The following is a 20,208-nucleotide window of genomic DNA, read 5'->3' on the forward strand; positions in this document are numbered from 1 at the left end:
CATTCCAAATGAGTTGCAGCCCCTGAGTGTGGCGTAGCTCCCGAGCGTACTACAGGCTTCAACAATGGACATGTCGGAATACGGGAAATATAGTGTTGAATGGATAATTTGTAATTCATCGAGTTGGAGTCGGGTAAGGATGAGGAGAAATTTCCGAGTGATACTCGAAAGAGGCAAACTCGCAAAAGAGTGAAGTGTGAAGTTTGATTATAAAAGGGACATATCTGTCTCATGCCTGACGAGGTCTATATTATTGATACGATGAAGAGGATTCCGCAGAGGGGTTGACCGGATGTGTTTGAAGTCAATAGAGCGACAAGGTCGGTGTTGTGGTGCGCTGGGACCGGTATGGTGACCAAGTCCGAGCAGCGATGAAGTTGGCGCATAGGGCCGTCGAGTGATCGTGTAACTTGTGTAAAAAACGACACAAGCCAACGAAATAATTTCTCGAGGAAATTTGATGTGTGCTGAAATGATTTGTGTGAATAACACCCATAGACACCCGCTGGGAGTGCAAGGGGCTTGCTGGTTAACCAGCAAGAGTTTGAAAGAGCGAAGGATCCGTTCGAACTTGTCGAAGCGACGGATCCGATTGAACTCATTGGAATAATGGCTCAAATAAAATGAAAGTGTAGTGTTTCGACTAAGTTGCAGCCCCAGAGGACCGATGCAAACTCGAAATGAAGAACGACACATGGTGTTCCTGAATGATGTGTGCGAAAAAATGGAAGTTGGACTCGGGAGTCACATAACCAGTACTAAGCAAGTATGTGAAAATAAACAGCCGAGCGTAGAGGTACACTCGGTGGCGTGGCCTTCGAGTGAACGTGATGTGTGAATTACGGGACACTCAGGAAGACGGAAATAACAGAATGTAAAATGACTTAGCTGTCTGAAGGCGCGTGAGTGGCCGAGTGGTGACGAGGCGATGGTGATAGTCGACCTTCGTCTCGGTGTCCTTGCGGATAGGGATGGATCACACATTATACTTGTGATGCAGCTCCTTGAGTTAGAGGTTTGCTCTTGTCTCAGTCGGATTTTGGCTACTTAGGCGAGTCCTTGGACTGCAGCTAAGCCTCCGAGTGGGAGGCTTGCTCTCCACTCGGTAGGATTTCAAACACTTTGGCGAGTACTGGACTGCAGCTAAGCCCCCGAGTGGGAGATTTGCTCTCCACTCGGTAGGATTTTTTTTTCAAACTTAGGCGAGTACTGGACTGCAACTAAACCCCCGAGTGGGAGGTTTGCTCTCCACTCGGTAGGATTTTTTCAAACTTAGGCAAGTACTGGACTGCAGCTAAGCCCCCGAGTGGGAGGTTTGCTCTCCACTCGGTAGGATTTCTTCAAACTTAGGCGAGTACTGGACTGCAGCTAAGCCCCCGAGTGGGAGGTTTGCTCTCCACTCGGTAGGATTTTTTCAAACTTAGGCGAGTATTGGACTGCAGCTAAGCCCCCGAGTGGGAGGTTTGCTCTCCACTCGGTAGGATTTTTTCAAACTTAGGCAAGTACTGGACTGCAGCTAAGCCCCCGAGTGGGAGGTTTGCTCTCCACTCGGTAGGATTTTTTTAACTTAGGCGAAACATATTCGTAGCTAAGCCCCCGAGTGAGAGGCTGACTCATCACTCGGTAGGATTTCTTGAACTTAGGCGAAAAAGATTTGCCGCTAAGCCCCCGAGTGAGAGGCTGACTCATCACTCGGTAGGATTTCTTGAACTCAGGCGAAAAAGATTCGCAGCTAAGTCACCCACTGGGGGATGCCGAGTGGTGATGAGGTGACCAACCGAGTGGCGACGCGCGGGGCAGCCGAGTGGTTATGAGGTGACCAACCGAGTGGCGATGCGCAGGGCGGCCGAGTGGTGATGAAGTGACCAACCGATGGCGATGCGCGGGACGGCCGAATGGTTATGAGGTGACCAACCGATTGGCGACGCGCGGAGCAGGAGTGGTGATGAGGTGACCAACCGATGGCGACGCGCGGGGCGGCCGAATGGTTATGAGGTGACCAACCGATTGGCGACACGCAGAGCGGTTAAGTGGTGATGAGGTGACCAACCGATTGGCGACGCGTGGAGCGGTCGAGTGGTGATGAGGTGACCAACCGATGGTGACGCGCGGGGCGGCCGAATGGTTATGAGGTGACCAACCGATTTGCAACACGCGGAGCGGTCGAGTGGTGATGAGGTGACCAACCGATGGCGACGCGCGGGGCGACCGAATGGTTATGATGTGACCAACCGAGTGGCGACATACGGAGCGGTCGAGTGGTGATGAGGTGACCAACCGATGGCGACACGCGGGGCGGCCGAGTGGTGATGAGGTGACCAACCGATGGCGACGCGCGGGGCGGCCGAATGGTTATGAGGTGACCAACCGACTGGCGACACGCGGAGCGGTCGAATGATGAAGACGCATCCAGCGGAGTGACGATGCGCAGGGTGTCCGTGTGAAGTAGAGGCGCGTGCCGTGGAGTGATGACGCGCGGGGCGTCCGAGTGATGTAGTCGCGTCCCGTGGAGTGGCGACGAGCGGGGCATGCGAGTGACGTAGACGCGTCCCGTAGAGTGACGACGCGCGAAGCGTCCGGGTGATGTAGACGCGTGCCGCAGAGTGACGACGCGCAGGACATCCAAGTGAAGTAGACGACTCTTGCGGAGTGACGATGCCCAGGCCGACCGAGTAAAGTAGACGTGTCGCGTTCATGTGAGATAGACGTGTCCCTCGGAGTGACGAGGCGCAGGGCGTCCGACTGTCGAGGACGTGTCCAACCGAGTGACACCGCATGAGGCGGTCGAGTTGAGCATGTCGTCGAGGAGGCGTCCGATCGAGTGGGAACACATGAATGATTAAGTGCCTGCACGTTAGTCGGCTAAACGTGTCTAAGAAAACGATGCGTGCCCGAGTGTTGGGTTGACCAGTCGGGCTGGTTGTGTGTTGCATATGTCGAGTGTAGACTTGTACTTGTCCGAGCGTACCAGAGTACTGACTCAGATTAGCAGAGTGGCCGGGCCGGCTTGAAGTCAATGCAAGCTGCGTTTGGGCTGGAGGTTGTGGAAAATATGGATCAATGCACCTTGTTTGAATGGCTAATTAATGAGGCAGCCAATTAATCCGGCGTTGAAGATTCCTTCACCGCGTCTTTCCATTTCCATTGTTTCCTGCATGCAGTTAATTAAGAGAGGAAACGGCCCAGGTTATGCATGCACTTACCAGGCATTGATTCCTTCAATCCTAGACCGCCGGCGACCGGCGCCGGAGGAAGGAGCGATGCGTGCCTACGCCGCGCCGGGCCTGCGCCTCCACTACGGAGGTCGGCGCCGAGCAGCCGAGAAGATGATGCCGAAGTCGACGACGAGGCGAACGGCGACGGTGGCCGTGCGTGACGACGAGCCGGTGGTCGTGCGTGATGATGATGATGCGGACGGCGTTGGTGGTCATGCATGACGACAATGAAGCGGACGTCACCGGTGGTCCTGCGCGGAGGCACGGTTGACTTCCTGCTTTCACGTCGGCAGTTGGTGATGAAGAAGACAAGCGACAGCGGACTGGCCATGTCGGGAGCTCTGCCTCCATGGCGTTTGTCCGAATGGTGCTGCTGTTGCTCGCGCTCTCTAGTTGATGTCAAAAAGAAAAACAACCATTGTTAGATTAAAGATCGATTGTAAAGAATAAGATAGTATGGAATGAGACTTCCTGATCCCAATATACAAAGAGTAGCATGACTCCCCTGTGAATGGAGTGATGTCTGAAACATCCTGGATCAGATCCTCCATTGATGATTGTTGATCGGCGGACGAATATTGAAGAAAGAAAACCATTTGCATCATGGATCGATAAACGCCATGCCCCAAGGTGGGCGCCAACTGTCGTGGGAACGATTCCGACAATAATAAGGTATAGGGTAACGGAGCATGATCTATCGAGATGCATATGGGTAACACGGTGGTTTTAGCGAGTTCGGGCCTCTCACGGTGGAGATAACAGCCCTATGTCTCGTGCTCTGGAGAGGCTTTGTATTATCTGAGTATGTATCCGGAGATTACAATGTGTGAGAGAAGGGAACGAATCCCATGCCTGAGCTAAGTCCTGAGACTAATGGTGAAAAGAGAGAGAGGTGGAAGAAAAGACCCCCTAGTCTAGTGGTGGGGGTGGCTTATATAGAGTGTGCCACCCCCTCACCCCTTATGTTACACGGTGGAGCATCAATGCCATAATGCCTGCCCACTACAAAACCGTCATGCTGAGTATTGGTCTTTGCATATCCGAGTGAGTTACACGGTCGAGTGGAATGAGCTCGTCGAGTGAAGTGTCGTGCTCCGAGTGGTTGTCGCCATCCGAGTGACTTTCAAGTTGCGGTACATCTAGACAGCGATCTGGCCCAGGGGCCCAGTACAAAGTATACGGTGTCCATGGGTAGGGCCATTAGGTCAGGCCTATTACCCTACCCCCAATACATGTCCTCGTCAGTAACCCGAAAGTTGTTTGGAGTCCCGGATGAGATCCCGGACGTCACGAGGAGTTCCGGAATGGTCCGGAGGTGAAGATTTATATATAGGAAGTCCTGTTTCGGCCATCGGGAAAGTTTCAGGGTTAATCGGTATTGTACCGGGACCACCGGAAGGGTCCCGGGGGTCCACTGGGTGGGGCCACCTATCCCGGAGGGCCCCATGGGCTGAAGTGGGAGGGGAACTAGCCCTTGGTGGGCTGGTCCGCCCCCCATGGGCCTCCCCCTGCGCCTAGGGTTGGAAACCCTAGAGGTGGGGGCGCCCCACTTGGCTTGGGGGGCAAGTCCCCCTTGGCCGCCGCCCCCCCTTGGAGATCCCATCTCCTAGGGACGGCGCCCCCCTAGGGGCCCTATATATAGTGGGGGAGGGAGGGCAACCGCACCAAGTCCCTGGCCCCTCCCTCTCCCCTCGTAACACCTCTCTCTCTCTCTCTCTCTCTCTCTCCTTGGAGCTTGGCGCAGCCCTGCCGAGATCACCGCTGCTTCCACCACCACGCCGTCGTGCTGCTGGATCTCCATCAACCTCTCCTTCCCCTTGCTGGATCAAGAAGGAGGAGACGTCTTCCCAACCGTACGTGTGTTGAACGCGGAGGTGCCGTCCGTTCGGCACTTGGTCATCGGTGATTTGGATCACGACGAGTACGACTCCATCAACCCCGTTCTCTTGAACGCTTCCGCTCGCGATCTACAAGGGTATGTAGATGCACTCCCCTTTCCCTCGTTGCTAGATGACTCCATAGATTGATCTTGGTGATGCGTAGAAAATTTTAAAATTCTGCTACGTTCCCCAACAGTGGCATCATGAGCTAGGTCTATGCGTAGTTTCTATGCACGAGTAGAACACAAGTTGTTGTGGGCGTTGATTTTGTCAATTTACTTGTCGTTACTAGTCTTATCTTGATTCGGCGGCATCGTGGGATGAAGCGGCCCGGACCGACCTTACACGTATGCTTACGTGAGACTGGTTCCACCGACTGACATGCACTAGTTGCATAAGGTGGCTAGCGGGTGTCTGTCTCTTCAACTTTAGTCGGATCGGATTCGATGAAAAGGGTCCTTATGAAGGGTAAATAGAAATTGGCATATCACGTTGTGGTTTTGGCGTAGGTAAGAAACGTTCTTGCTAGAAACCTATAGCAGCCACGTAAAAACTTGCAACAACAATTAGAGGACGTCTAACTTGTTTTTGCAGCATGTGCCATGTGATGTGATATGGCCAAAAGGATGTGATGAATGATATATGTGATGTATGAGATTGATCATGTTCTTGTAATAGGAATCACGACTTGCATGTCGATGAGTATGACAACCGGCAGGAGCCATAGGAGTTGTCTTAATTTATTTATGACCTGCGTGTCAATATAAATGTCATGTAATTACTCTACTTTATTGCTAAACCGTTAGCCGTAGTAGTCTAAACTCCTAATATCTCAGTTGGTAGGTCACGTTCCGGGTTTTATTTTCATCCCACCTCACCCGGCCTTTTTTGGTACTTCTTTGGTACTACTTCCCACCTCCCTCTCAACCGCGGAAAACCAAAAAAACCCCCCAATGGAGTCCCGCACCCGCACAAACTCCCGCCCTTATTATCTCAGATGAACGAAAAAAAACCCTGACCACAGACCGGCGAAAATTAAGCTATCTCGGACTATACATCAGTCTCGCCTAACGATAATTCATACCCGGATAATGCGATGGTCACATCGGATGTCCTTTGTGTTGGACATAAAGAAGGTGACATGATCTCTCCATCTCCATGGTTGTGATTTATCATTTGGAGATATTCTGTCAAGTTGACTTTTCTCATTTCGTTTTAGAGATAATTAAATTAATGTCATCGTTATGTGACTTTAATTTCATCACAGACATTACGCCAATTCAGGAATATAAATGCAAAATAGACTAAACAAGTGCACTGGAAAGTGCTCTCTGTATGCGGGAAAAACAACCTAATGTCCAAGATGAAAATGCATTTGCCCTTCAATCATCAGGTAAACTTAAAGAGTAGTAACCATGATATTGGGTATGTCAAAACCATTTAGCTGACATATGTTTGGACAACTTTTGTAAACCAGACAACCCAGCTAGCTCTAACTATACAGCATTCTCGCATGATGCGTCAACATTTTCTATTACAACTACGGGCCATTCTGGTCTCGTTAATGAGAATGAAATTCAAGGTGATCATATTTTGCCTACTCATTCAACAAATTCCTAACATGTTTCTGTTATTTTATCAAAATTATGTGTTTGCCCCTAATGACATCAGATGCAAGAGCAGTCCATAATTACACCAAAAAAACAGATGATAGAACGGAAGAAGAACGCAAGAGAGACCATAGAAACGCACTACGAAGGGCCTCATATCGGCGGAAAAAGCAACCTAATGTCCGAGATGAAATTGCAATGCCCCTTGTGTTAACAGGTATGGTTCAAAATGTTTTTAACATTATAGTCGGTATCGTCTTAACCTATTAGCATAATTTTGTTTGGTCAAATCTGGTTCAACAGACAACCCAGACAGCTCGGAGACATTTCCAAGTTCAAATACAGTCTCATCTGGAATCATCTGTGACACCGGGCATCAAGGTAATCATATTTGTGTCTAATCATCCACCAATTTCGTGGGCGTATCTGTGATATTCTCTAATATTCGTGAATGTAATCTTGTAATACACCGAAGAAACAGAGCTTAAAATGGAAGAAGAACGCAAGAGACCATAGAAACGCCCTGAGGAGGGCTTCCTATCGGCGGAAGAAACAATATACCGTACAAGTTGAACATGCACACACCCTGCATTTGTCAGGTATGCTATTAATGATTTAATCATTATGTTAATAACTGTTTTAATAAATAGGCAATAATATGTCTGGACAACTTTTGTATGGAAGGCAACCACACTAGCTCTAACTATACATCATTCTCGGATGATGCGTCGGCATTTCCTGATACAACGGAGGTCTCGACTGGGATCGAAAATGACATAGAGCTACAAGGTATTCTAATTTTGTTATACTATAACAGAAATTGCTTCCATCTTAGATCCATGCTTTTTTATTTTCGGTAATGTTTGTAATGGCTCCAGACGGGATCTTGAATGACATACAAGAAACGCAAGAAAAAACAGAAGCAGAACGCAAGAGAGACCATAGAAACGCCCTACGGCGAGCTGCTTATTGGAGGAACAAGGTTAACCGTACCCAAGATCAAAACAAACATGCATCTGCTACTTCAGGTATGCGCTTACGTTCAATATCCATTTCTATGGCAGGCCCTGCTATTTCTATATATGTGACTCCTCCAAATCCGATGAATCAAAATTAACTAAATACGAATTGAACTTAATTTTGATCCAGACGACCGAAATAGCCCTAGCGTTACAGAATTAATGACAGAGGGAGCAACATGTCCCCCTTCAACTCTACACGCGTCTGTCATTCAGGACACTGTTCTATCTAGGAGGCAGACTGACAATGAGCGGAAACGTAATTTAACAAACGATCAAAGGGAGGCGAAAAACGCAAGGAGCAGAGCATGCCATCAGAAGAGAAGTGATGAATTAACGTTGGAGGTCAGAGAAGTAATGAACGAAAAAAGACGCGAGAGGAGCGTGCAACACCGCAAAAGCATGTCGGTGAATGAGAAGGGTGAGTCAACTGCATAGAGGAAGGCCAATTATGACCGAAGGAAAAAAAACACCGTGCAAAGAATGCATCGCAATCCCCCTTACAGACCTAGCAAACTCAGACTCCGAATGTCCCACATGCCCAAGCCGCGCGTCACCCGTCTTCCGGGCCGCAAAAGATGATTCATCTGATGGCGATCCGAGGACGAATATGCCGACATACTCTGCCGGTGCCACTGGTATGAATTTGCGATTGTCAGTTTCTTAAGCTCATTCTCAGCATGTTGTTCTAACATGATTGTGTCCGTTGTCGCTATCTATATGACGACAATGCAGAAGACATCGATGTTTTCCAAAGCGGCACCATGCGTCATGAGCAGGAAGCACATGAATTGATTGATGAGGAGTACTACATGTTTTGCAACGAAGGTATTGAAAACCCTACACTATGACACTTTGGAGCTCTACTGTTGTCTCATTTATTTGTTGTTAGTGAATTGTACATGATTTTTCAACAAATCCCCGTAGGATCCGATAATGACATTTTGGATGATGATGAGGAAGCGAGCAAGTCTACCGATAAACTTAGCGAGATTGATCCATTTGACACTGTCTACTCAAATATTCCAGACAACACTCACGTCCTAAAACTCAATGAAAATTGCAAACACTGTAAGGCCAGGAAGTTTGAATCTGAGACTGACGGCTTCTGCTGTCGCAATGGCCAGATCCAGCTTAAGCAACCGGAACCAATCCCAGAGCTTATGAGGCTATGGTCCAGCATGGATGCAGATTCGAGACATTTTCGGGAGAACATACGGTTCTTCAACGGGCATTTCGCCTTCACCACCCTTGGGGTCAGCCTTGATGAAAACTACACAAACATGAGGTCTGGGGTGTACACATTCCGAGCTCACGGCACCATCTACCACAATGTCCATTCGTTCGGGCCTAGCTCGTGTCCAGAACATCTGCAGTTGTACTTCTATGATGACGACCCTAACCTAGATCATCGTAAGGCGGCCACCAAGCAATTAGACCAGGATGTCGTGAAGAGGTTAGTAGACATACTCAAAGAAAACCCATACTCCCAGCAATTTAGGAGTTTGGGTGCACACAAAGACAACCTCGATGATTATAGGATAGACCTAAACACCGATAAGAGGCTGGACCAAAGAAGGTATAATAGACCGGTGTCCTCTGAGGTCGCTGCAATTTGGTTTGAGGGCACTGACCTAGCAAAAAGGTTTGACCGCAAGATAACACTTTGTGGTAACAACAACGAAAGGCATAGTATTCGTGTGACCTTAGGGGCATACGACCCGTTGTCTTATCCATTATTCTATCCAATGGGGGAGCTAGGTTGGCATCCGAAGCTACCCAAACGTAATGTTGATTGGAATGTTGTCCAAAATCCTCTTTTGTCTCATGATGATGAGGATGATGCAGGTATGTCGTTTTGTGTCCCACTTTGTTAAAAATATCTTCTTGTTTTTTAAGATAATGCTCACGCGATCTAAATCAAACGTGTGCAGAGGGGAATAGCAGGTTATGCGTCTCCGTTAGAGACTACTACTGTTACATGCTGCAAACAAGGCCTGCGATATTCAATCCAATTCTATGTGGAGCACGCCTACTGCAGCAATGGGCGGTTGACATGTACATCAAGATTGAGAGCTGTCGGTTGAGGTGGTACAGGAAGAACCAGACGCAGATCCATGCCGATTTGTATAAAGGAGTTGTTGATGCGATATCATCGGGGGAGACGCGAGCAAGCGCTGTTGGGGTGAGAATAGTTCTCCCTGGAACTTACCCTGGTGGCGACCGCGACATGAAGAAGAGACATATGGATGCCATGGCAATTGTCCATACATACGGGAAGCCTGACATCTTCTTGACCATGACTTGCAACCCTAAATGGGAAGAGATAACAAATGAGTTGCTTCCTGGACAGACGACGCAAGACCGACCTGATATTGTGGCTCGCGTGTTCTATGGCAAACTAGAGGCTATGAAAGATTTGTTGCTCAAGAAGATGGTCCTGGGTGTTGTTGTTGCTTATGTTTACGTAGTCGAGTTCCAGAAGAGAGGCCTCCCCCACGCACATTTTTTGTTGATCATGGATTCAAATTATAAGCTTCTTGTCCCAGAGCAGTATGACCGTCTCATTTTCGCAGAGCTCCCAGACAAGCAGAAGTATCCGGAATTGTATGCAATGGTGGTAAAACATATGATGCATGGACCATGCGGTGCTCTCAACCCGAAGAATGTTTGCATTCAAGATAATGAATGCAAGTGCAGATACCCGCGGCCGTTCAATGACAACATGATACAAGGGAAGGACTCATACCCAGTTTATCGTCGTAGAGACGATGGTAGACGCGCTAAGGTTCGAGGGAAAATGTTGGACAACCGATGGGTTGTGCCATATAACCCTTACCTTCTGCGGATGTTTAATTGCCACATAAACGTCGAGGTCTGCTCTAGCATAAAGGCTGTAAAATACATTTATAAGTACATTTATAAGGGCCATGATAAGGCTTCTTTCAGCATTGACCAGCCAGACGCTGATGGTAACATTGATGAGATCAAGAGATACGTTGACGCAAGATGGGTCACCCCTCCGGAGGCTATGTGGAGGATATTTGGTTTCCCACTGTGTGCCAATTACCCGCCTGTCTTGCAGTTGCATCTTCATCTCCCGAATATGCACAGGGTTGCATTCAATGCACAGGCTGACTTGAAGAATGTTGTATCTTCCGAGAATGCTTCAAAATCCATGTTAACGGAATATTTCAAGGCAAACGAAAAACACCCTTGGGCAAGGCATATATTGTACAAGGATTTCCCCGGAAGCTTCACGTGGGAGAAGAAAAAGAAGTTCTGGAAGAGGCGGGTGGAGCGTTTTCAAATAGGTCGTATCGTGTCTGCCAATCCTGCCGAGGGGGAACGATACTACCTTCGTGTGTTGTTGAACCATGTTACGGGGAAAACATCATTTGAGGACTTGCTCACTGTCGACGGCGTGGTATGTGGGAGCTTTAGAGAGGCCGGTGAAAGGTTGGGACTCATCGAGGCAGACAACACGCTTCACGACTATCTTACTGAGGCGGAGCAGTGGGCTATGCCATGTTCTCTTAGGAGGCTTTTTGCAACAATATTGGTGCACTGCGAGCTAGGCGACGTGCGCGGTTTATGGGATAGACACCTCGAGCCTATGTCCGATGACTACCGTCGGACACGCACGTCCCCGAACGAGGTGGAGCAGATGATGTTGCTTGACATTAGGGGTATGTTGCAGTCTATGGGTAAAGACATTGTTGATTTCGCTCTTCCAACGATCGATGATGCGTTTGACCCAACCGAGGGCGAGGCCATAGAGATCATCGAGGAATCAACTGTTGAGTTTGACGAAAGTGACACTAAATTGTCATCTTCCATGAATTTTGAGCAAAGGGCTGCATACGACGAAATACTAGCGTCTGTTGAACGCGGTGATGGGGGTATATTCTTTGTTGATGGTCCTGGAGGTACGGGGAAGTCCTTCCTCTATAGGGCAATGCTCGCCAAGGTGAGACGCGAGGGCAAGATTGCTATCGCTACCGCGACGTCGGGTGTCGCGGCTTCTATCATGCCTGGAGGCAGGACTGCCCACTCAAGGTTCAAAATCCCACTGAGTTGCGATGATGGAGCATCGTGTAGCTTCACCAAGCAGAGTGGGACCGCCAAGCTGCTAAGGATGGCCTCATTGATACTATGGGACGAGGCCAGCATGACTAAGCGACAAGCGGTTGAGGCATTAGACAATAGCATGCGCGACATCATGGGAATACGCGACCGACCCTTTGGAGGAAAGACTGTTGTTTTTGGCGGGGACTTTAGGCAAGTGCTTCCGGTTGTCAGAAGGGGGTCACGGGGCCAGATAATTGATGCAAGCCTCCGAAGTTCTCATCTATGGAAGAGTATGCGGCAGCTTCGGCTCATCACCAACATGAGGGCTGGTAATGACACGTGGTTTGCAGATTACTTGCTCAGGGTCGGTAATGGCACTGAGGAAGCCGACGACCAAGGCAACATACTACTCCTAGATGATATTTGTCTGCCATCTATAGGCGAGGTTGACGACCTGGAGAAGCTGATTGACCACGTGTTTCCAAGTCTAGATGACAACATGGCAGATTCGAGTTACATGACATCTCGCGCAATCCTTTCCACGACAAATGATAACGTCGACAAGATAAACATCCGCTTGATAGAGCGTTTCCAAGGAGACGAAGTAATCTACCATAGCTTTGACAGTGCGGAGGACGACCCATACGGCTACTACGCTCCTGAGTTTCTAAATGGATTGACTCCCAATGGTCTTCCTCCGCATGCACTAAAACTAAAGTTGAACTGCCCTGTGATACTTCTAAGGAACATTGATCCAGCTAATGGTCTGTGTAACGGGACTAGGCTTGTTGTTAGAGGTTTTGAGAGGAACACCATTGATGCAGAAATCGTGATTGGACAACACGCTGGTAGGAGGGTCTTCCTTCGTCGAATACCTCTATGCCCATCTGACAACGACATGTTTCCTTTCAAGTTTAAGAGGAAGCAATTTCCGATAAGGCTTAGCTTTGCTATGACGATTAACAAGGCTCAAGGGCAGACCGTCCCCATTGTTGGTGTGTATCTACCTAATCCAGTGTTCTCTCATGGTCAACTCAATGTTGCTTTGTCTCGAGCCACCGTGAAGAGAAACATTAAAATACTTATTCAGAAGGAGAAGCCAAAGGATAAGGCCAACAAGCAATATAACAACCCGAAGAAGCGTAAAAGACCGACCGTTTCCTTGCTGACTTCAATGAAGAACATCGTCTACAAGGAAGTACTTACAGGATGAAGTTAGGTCTTATAAGACCTGGTGGATTTATATATGAAATTTACTCTTCCGATGGTCAAGAATTGCTGAAATTCGGTTGTATGACATATTTTTTCATTTGGTATCTCGGTTGTTAGAGTTATACACCAATAAGTTAAAGTAATAACTGCATTTCAATAAACTTATACTGTGTTATGTGTAATCTGATATTGTACATGTCACACAGCGTACTGTGTTACGTGTAAGACTAGAATCAGAAATAATGATTGGCATCATGAAGATCTGCATCATGTTTAATTAATATTTAACCTTTATCACTGTTATTTGCTTTCCACTATCACAATGTTTCTGGCAATGTATATGTCACACAGCGTACTGTGTTATTTGTAATTTGAGATTCCTAAATAATGTTTGGCTTCATATAGAGCCGCTACATGTTACTATTACTTTGTACAGTTTGATTAAAACCTGTAGCATGCATGTGATGTCATCATTAAGCATGCAGATTATATTTGATACATTGAATTTCAGTGTGTGTGATAAATTTTTTTACATACTCATTAAATGGCTAAAATCTTACATGTTGGCCTACTGCCTTGAGCTTTATGAGTGTTTATGACTGTGTTATATTTCTTTTGTTGAACCCAGTTTTAAATGTTGTACCTTTTTCATGTATAGCTATAGCTATGAAGGTCTCTTTTTATTTAGTTCCCTAATTCTTGTTTATTTTTTGATGTTCTCATCCCTCTTTGAACAAGGAAATGTAAGTAAATGTTACAGCTGGCACAAACTTGAATGAAGTGTTAATGCATTTGAAGAAAACAGTATTCAACATAGTTCTAATAAAATCCCGTGTTTAAGGAAATTTTAAAAGTGTTTTTGAAAAATGTACAATACGTGCATGTTAACTATTTTATTTTCTTCCTTTTAAAAACATTCCTAATCGGTTTATCACACATGAAATGTACGATGCGTCCCTTTGGTAATGGTAACACACCAAAGCCAAAAAGGATTAGGATGCATAATCACATCGAGTCTATTAACCTACCTATTAGTAGTACATATCCCGTTACCCTAGACGAGATGAAAGAAGGTTTGGGGCATGGTTGGGGTTCTAGAAACGATCTAATTCTGCAGGCAACCAAGGAGAGCAACAAGCTGATGCAAACTCTCATAAAGAAGATCAAACAGTTGGAACATATGTTTGTGAAGCACATGCAAGAATGCGACAAGAAGACGGTAATGCCTTGAAAGGAGCAATCATGAGTAGTTATACAATATTCTTTACAGCTTTTTATGTTTTATGTTTCAATGCTACTTAAGAGTAGTTTGCATTGTAATCAATATGGAGTCAAACTATGATAGTGTGAATAAAGAACAGATATTGTTTAATGCTTCCCTTTGAGCTTTGTCGCCTAACATGTCGCAAATAAATGGCTACTACATCTTTGTTAGGCATCGTACTGAGAATTATCTATTTGGCAATACGGATATCTATTACATGCATTGGATGATTTATATAGGTTTAAATACATTTTTTTTGTTTTTTATATATTAAACATTTGTTTTGCGACACACCCTATAACTCATGTGCGTTAACGTCAATTATAACAGTAAAGTCATGAACTACATAATTGGCAATACAAACTATATATAACTAACATGTCAATGCCTACTTATCAACATCAGCGCTAAAAGAAAATCACTTGTCATGAATCACGATGCTTAAAGGCGATAAATGTGAACTATCCCCACACAGAAACATTATGGCAGTATATGTATTGTTTGTATGTGTACTTAATTTGGGATATCTGGTTTTAGACAAAGGTTTATTTTTTTCAATTCGTTGAGATTGAATTGTAAATATGCCATGCCATAGGAACAAAATATTCAACTATAAAAAGGAGCAAGATCTGATATGCCCCGTCACGTTTTTTTATAATTAGGAAGAATCATCTACGTCTTAAAAACGACTTGATATATTTGGCAGGCAATAAAAAGCATTAATAATATATCCGTTTATATATATGCTACATAGACACCCTAATTGCCAAGACACCTCAGTGAACGATCACTCACGCGTATCGATCAGCGATGGAGCCCATCATTGGAAACAATGCGCCGGCGATCCAGGTTCTGACAGCGCGCACATACTAGGAGGTTTCTGTACCCAGGCCCCCGGATGCCGCTGGCCCCGACCCCAATGAGGCTGCCCTGCAGCTCCATGATGCTGTGGGCGACCCCCAGGAGGATTTGCCCGCACCCCTGCATCTTCTGCCCCCACCCAGGCATTTCGTGGAAGATGCACTCCAATATATATTCGGCTTCATGAACGGCGTTCATGATGAGCAGACACTAGAGTAAGATATGCTATTGTATGTTTATTTTCTCTAAAGAAATCTTATTAGAACTAGGTCGTACACAGCAGACTCTGTTTGATATAGGAGTATGATATTGCTTGATTTGTTTTTCTTTAGATTAAATCTTACATTTTGCGGCCAGCTGTACATATATTTTTTTGTTAAATGTTTTGGCAGTATTTCCGTTGCACATCTACCGTATGTAATGAATAACAAAATGTTGAACAACTTAGTGTCCTTACTATATTGTACAACAATTTAATATTGCTTTTGAACAGCCAGCAAACTTGTTATAATGGGTGCTACCTACATTTTCCTGCTCTCAATTTCTAACAAATTAATATTGTTACAACAGAGAAGATATTATTTAATTTTAGCTTTTGCTAAAAGGTGCTGCAAACATTTTCATGCTCTATAGTTTAACAAAATATTACGTTCTGCTCATAGCTATTAGATTATCTAGAAAATGTTACCATATGAACATTTTTATGTTTTAAAGTACCACTCATAGTGCTAACCATTTTTATGGATTTTTACGTGCAGCTCTATCTGGATAAGAAGCGATACACCGTACCGGATCGAAATCAGCCTCAGAATGCTGAAGGACACACTATTTGTAACGTCCGCAAGTCTACATCCCGATTGCTTCAGTCTCGCTGTTCGTAAGCTTGCTAGCGCTAAAGTAGAGAGGCATGCAGGCACCAACATGGTTGGAGGAAAACATTATTTTGACTTGCAGTTCCATGCTCAATCACGAGCTCTAAGGTATTCCTGGATGCCGCAAGGGCAGCGCACCTCGACGCTGATCAACAATGCTGTTCTATAGCCCTTTCCTAGATATGATGTGTTCAACTCCACAATTGTAAGAGTTTTTAATTCCTAAATTATTTTTTCTTTCCTGATAGCAATTAACCTGTGTTGACCTTATGTAGTATCTACTTCCGTTGTCTATCCCGGATTCATCGTATGGTCTACTTGTGGTAAATCGGATGAGGAGAAGGGTTATCGTATTTAATCCATCACCAGACGTATGACAAGTGGGAAATAGCTCTCACAACAAAGAGATGATGAAGGAGATCACTATTTTGAAGCAAGAACTCAATGAAGTTTTGCAGGCTAGGGTCCTTGGATGGAACACCGAACTCATGGATTGGCGACAAGACAACATGTCATTCAATTTTCGGCGGTAATTTAATAAATTTTTCAGATGAATAAGATGCAGTATGTAGAAATCTCAAGTTTTTATTCTGTTTGTCACAGCAAAGACTCGGGTTTCTTAGTTCTACAAGAGATGGCCCACCAGCTAGGTTCTTTGCGTAGCATGACATGGATGAACACTACAGTAATTATCTTTACGACGAGTTTTAATGTGCCATTTATAATCCAACCACTTCGGCGTTTCATGGTGAATTTGTTTCATTGTTTCTAGGATCCAATTATGCTTAGGAGCCAAGTGGTGTCCAGATGCTCATGGTCAAAGACAATCTAGCTGCTGGAAACATCCCTCAGGAGATTACGGCGGCCTTGAGGGTTTTGAACAACTAAATATGCTTCTATGCATGCAGAACCGTCAGGAATACTTGAATCATCTTGTCATGTTTGGTTATGGATGGAAACTATAATTTTTGTTTTTGGGTTTACAATATTTATGAACTATTTGGAGTTTTGGTACTACTACAAGTTGGTTTCGCTGTTAGGTTTGTTGATTTGGTAATTTCTTTTTGTCTGACGTCAATGATCATTGAGCCACATTTGATAGCTAAAAAACAATCTCACCCACAATCATATCTCCTACCCTACGAGGAGTAGAGATTGGTGGCTAAGGAGGACTTCTGCATCGACAAATTTCATTCCATTTTTTTTGCTTTGCCTATTTGAAAAAAAATTGTAGACCAAGATGGAATTCAGAAAATGGATTGCATTATCGAACGTGCATTGCACGTGCACGCTTACTATTTTGTAAAAGGCAAGAGAAATAACTTCCATATTTTAGCAATAAATACAATATAATTTATTGCACAAAATGATCCATCTGGATACTCACGAGTGTGAAGTAGCAACGCACTGGCCTTCCAAAGTCGATGCCATTAGTTCAATATTAAGTTTGTGTCCTACTATTTAGCATGCAGGTTATAGTTTATTGGCATGTTTAAAACATAACCTCAAACCGAAATAGGAAATAACTTAATTTTAATAAATGCAGACTTAATAATATATATCCAAAATAAAAGAAGCCATTATAAAGATATAATATCCGGAAACAAATAATATATTATCGGCATACTCAGTATTTGTTACGGCAGGTGATCATATCCGGTGTTTATATAAAGGCATGTTCGTTGTTTTTCCTTGTAATATACTATTGTGTTGATCACATCGAATAACAAATCTGATTCCATTAAATACTCTGTGATTGTGATCAACAGAGTTTATTCATTTCCCGGTTTTGTAATTATTGTTTCCTTATGTAATAGATATGTAATCCAGCGTTTATTTATTAAGCAAGTGCAGTAAGGAACGAAAATAAATGTTTTCCCGTTTATTAGCAAGGTTTTGTAATGGAAAAATGCAAGGATGGAATGATAAGGGGCACTTTCCAACCTGGTTAGCCGGACAATTCCCCTCCGACTCTCATATATATATCGTCCGGATGAGGGTCCACCATAGTCTAATTTCCCCTCGCTCGCTCATCCTGGTGCTAAGACTACTTTCTGCTCGCGGTAATGGCTGCAATGCCGATTTTTGATGGAGTGGACGACGTAGTCGAGTACATCTACAACTACGTCATTGTTTCCTCCGACGAGGAGGAATTAGAGTTTGTTCTGGCAGCCCTAAACTCCATCTATACTGTATTTGCAATTGTTAGCTGCAGATCACTACCATTATAGTTTGCATTATCTGCTTCTTTTTTTAAACCCGAGTAAAAATCTGTTCTTTCACCTAATCCATGGCGATTAGTTGGTCACGTTCATAAGTTGTTGCATGCATGTACTGGTTAGGATCATGCTATCCTTTCAAATTCCAAAATCTTCTTAAGATCTAACGTAGTGGCTGCAAAAAACTGGCCATGGACGGTAGTATATTGTAACGGGTCCTGCTGCATGATACATGTACCATCTACATAATTTTTCTTAGTGTAATACTACAGAAATACATTGCAACCTAACATGTCATAATAGATTTTGTTAACTTTTCTTACTGTAATACTACAGAAAGTCAACCTGACCTTTCAATAGTACTTATCTCCTCAAATGACAGTACAACTCTAATTATAAGATACATACATTTCAGACCTTACTAAAGTTTTGAAAAAATGTACTGTTGTTTGCCCACACATTTAAGTACTACATGTTTTTGATACTACAACAATACATTGCAATCTACATATTTTTTCTTACTGTAATACTACAGAAAGTCAACCTGACCTTTCAATAGTACTTCTCTCCTCAAGTGACAGTACAACTCTAATTATAAGATACATACATTTCAGACCTTACTAAAGTTTTGAAAAAATGTACTGTTGTTTGCCCACACATTTAGGTACTACATGTTTTTGATACCCCTTATTTTTCTAACAGATTTGCTATCATGCTGGTTTGTTTGCAGCACAATATGGATTAGGAGCCCTCGTCCATTCTTAACCGAGTTAAGTCTACAGACTATCCAAGACACCATGCGAGGTGATACATGGGTCAATCCGAGCTGCTTCGATCTTGCAGTTCGTAAGCTTATTAGCGACGCGATACAGAGGAATGCAGGAACAGACTTTGTTGGCTCCATGCATATGTTTGATTTGCAATTCCATCGCCTAGCACGGGTGATGAGTCAGACTGACTTATGCCAAGCAGAACGCACCAACTTGTTGATCAACCATGTCATTGAACGGCCTTTGCCGAAATACAACGTGCTCATGACCCCGTCCATTGTAAGGATTTTCATTCTTAAAAATTGGTCTATATACTATCTGTTCTCCATTAACTTTATATACCTATTGCAGTACCTATTGCCGTTGTATTTGGTGGATTCCTCCTATGGCCTCCTTGCAGTTAATATTGAAAATAGGAGGACTCTCATAATTGATCATTCCAATGAGTCATTCCTAGGCTTAGAGGACTTTCATGACAAGGAAATTAAGAAGGAAGCCCTGATAGTTTTGCAAGAATTTGGGAGTGTACTGCAACAGGGGAGGCCTGGGTTGAATCCCCAACTCGTGGATTGGCCACAAGATCATACCTATATTACAGCTCCGCGGTAATAGTTTAAATTGGTCATGCATATTATAGCCACACTGATATAGGTTCTAACATATTGAGTTTTTTGGTCATAGCCTGGACTCTGGATTCAAAGTCCTACAGGAGATGGCTCACCAAGATGATACTCTCGGGCATAACATGTCCAGGACTTCGGTATGTGCATATATAACAAGTTTCTGTCTTACATAGCTTTGTTAATTATAAATTTATGGGCATCCTATCACGTAGGTCTGTTGTGCAATTCATTTTTCAGCTATTTATTAAATTGTTGTTTATGTTTTCTAGGATTCACTACAGCTCAGAAAGCACCTGCTAGTCCAGATGCTGATGATCAAAGGCAATGAAGCAGCTGGAAGCATCCCAGCTGAAATTACAGCATGCTTGAGGTTTTTGGAGGAATGACTATGGACTAATGCTAATTCGAATGTCGCAAATATAATAAGCTAATAGAACCTTGTTAGGGATCAAATTGAGATTTATCCTTTTGGCATTATGAATAATGGAATTGATTATATATATGTAGGGAATAAACTGTTTGATGGCACCCTCTAGCTTCGTATTCGCTTAAACGTTGTCTGCTTGTTTTGGTTCTATCTATATATTTTGGC

General features: G+C 44.5%; 2 protein-coding genes across 2 annotated transcripts; both read left to right on the forward strand.

Annotated features, from left to right (window-relative positions):
* Positions 1-8,334: 8,334 nt before the first annotated feature.
* On the forward strand, positions 8,335-9,601 carry LOC147967749 (uncharacterized). The gene is made up of 3 exons (XM_087522533.1): positions 8,335-8,362; positions 8,460-8,552; positions 8,652-9,601. Exons 1-3 carry the CDS (start codon positions 8,335-8,337, stop codon positions 9,599-9,601), a joined length of 1,071 nt encoding a protein of 356 aa, XP_087378659.1.
* A 179-nt stretch (positions 9,602-9,780) lies between these two features.
* On the forward strand, positions 9,781-13,008 carry LOC147967750 (uncharacterized). The gene has a single exon (XM_087523237.1). It carries the CDS (start codon positions 9,781-9,783, stop codon positions 13,006-13,008), a length of 3,228 nt encoding a protein of 1,075 aa, XP_087379363.1.
* The last annotated feature ends 7,200 nt before the right edge of the window (positions 13,009-20,208 follow it).

This window comes from Triticum urartu, chromosome 5A (genome assembly GCF_056163025.1).
Source record: "Triticum urartu cultivar PI428250 chromosome 5A, HENAU_Tu73, whole genome shotgun sequence".
Classification (NCBI taxonomy): Eukaryota; Viridiplantae; Streptophyta; class Magnoliopsida; order Poales; family Poaceae; genus Triticum; species Triticum urartu.

What these genes read in the sequence shown, in the direction of transcription:
- LOC147967750 (XM_087523237.1), top strand. Translation starts at nt 9,781, where the DNA reads ATGTACATCAAGATTGAGAGCTGTCGGTTGAGGTGGTACAGGAAGAAC.
- LOC147967749 (XM_087522533.1), top strand. Translation starts at nt 8,335, where the DNA reads ATGCCGACATACTCTGCCGGTGCCACTG. An exon ending in ATACTCTGCCGGTGCCACTG is followed by an intron (nt 8,363 to 8,459) that starts GTATGAATTTGC and finishes ACGACAATGCAG; the next exon opens with AAGACATCGATGTTTTCCAA. An exon ending in CTACATGTTTTGCAACGAAG is followed by an intron (nt 8,553 to 8,651) that starts GTATTGAAAACC and finishes AAATCCCCGTAG; the next exon opens with GATCCGATAATGACATTTTG.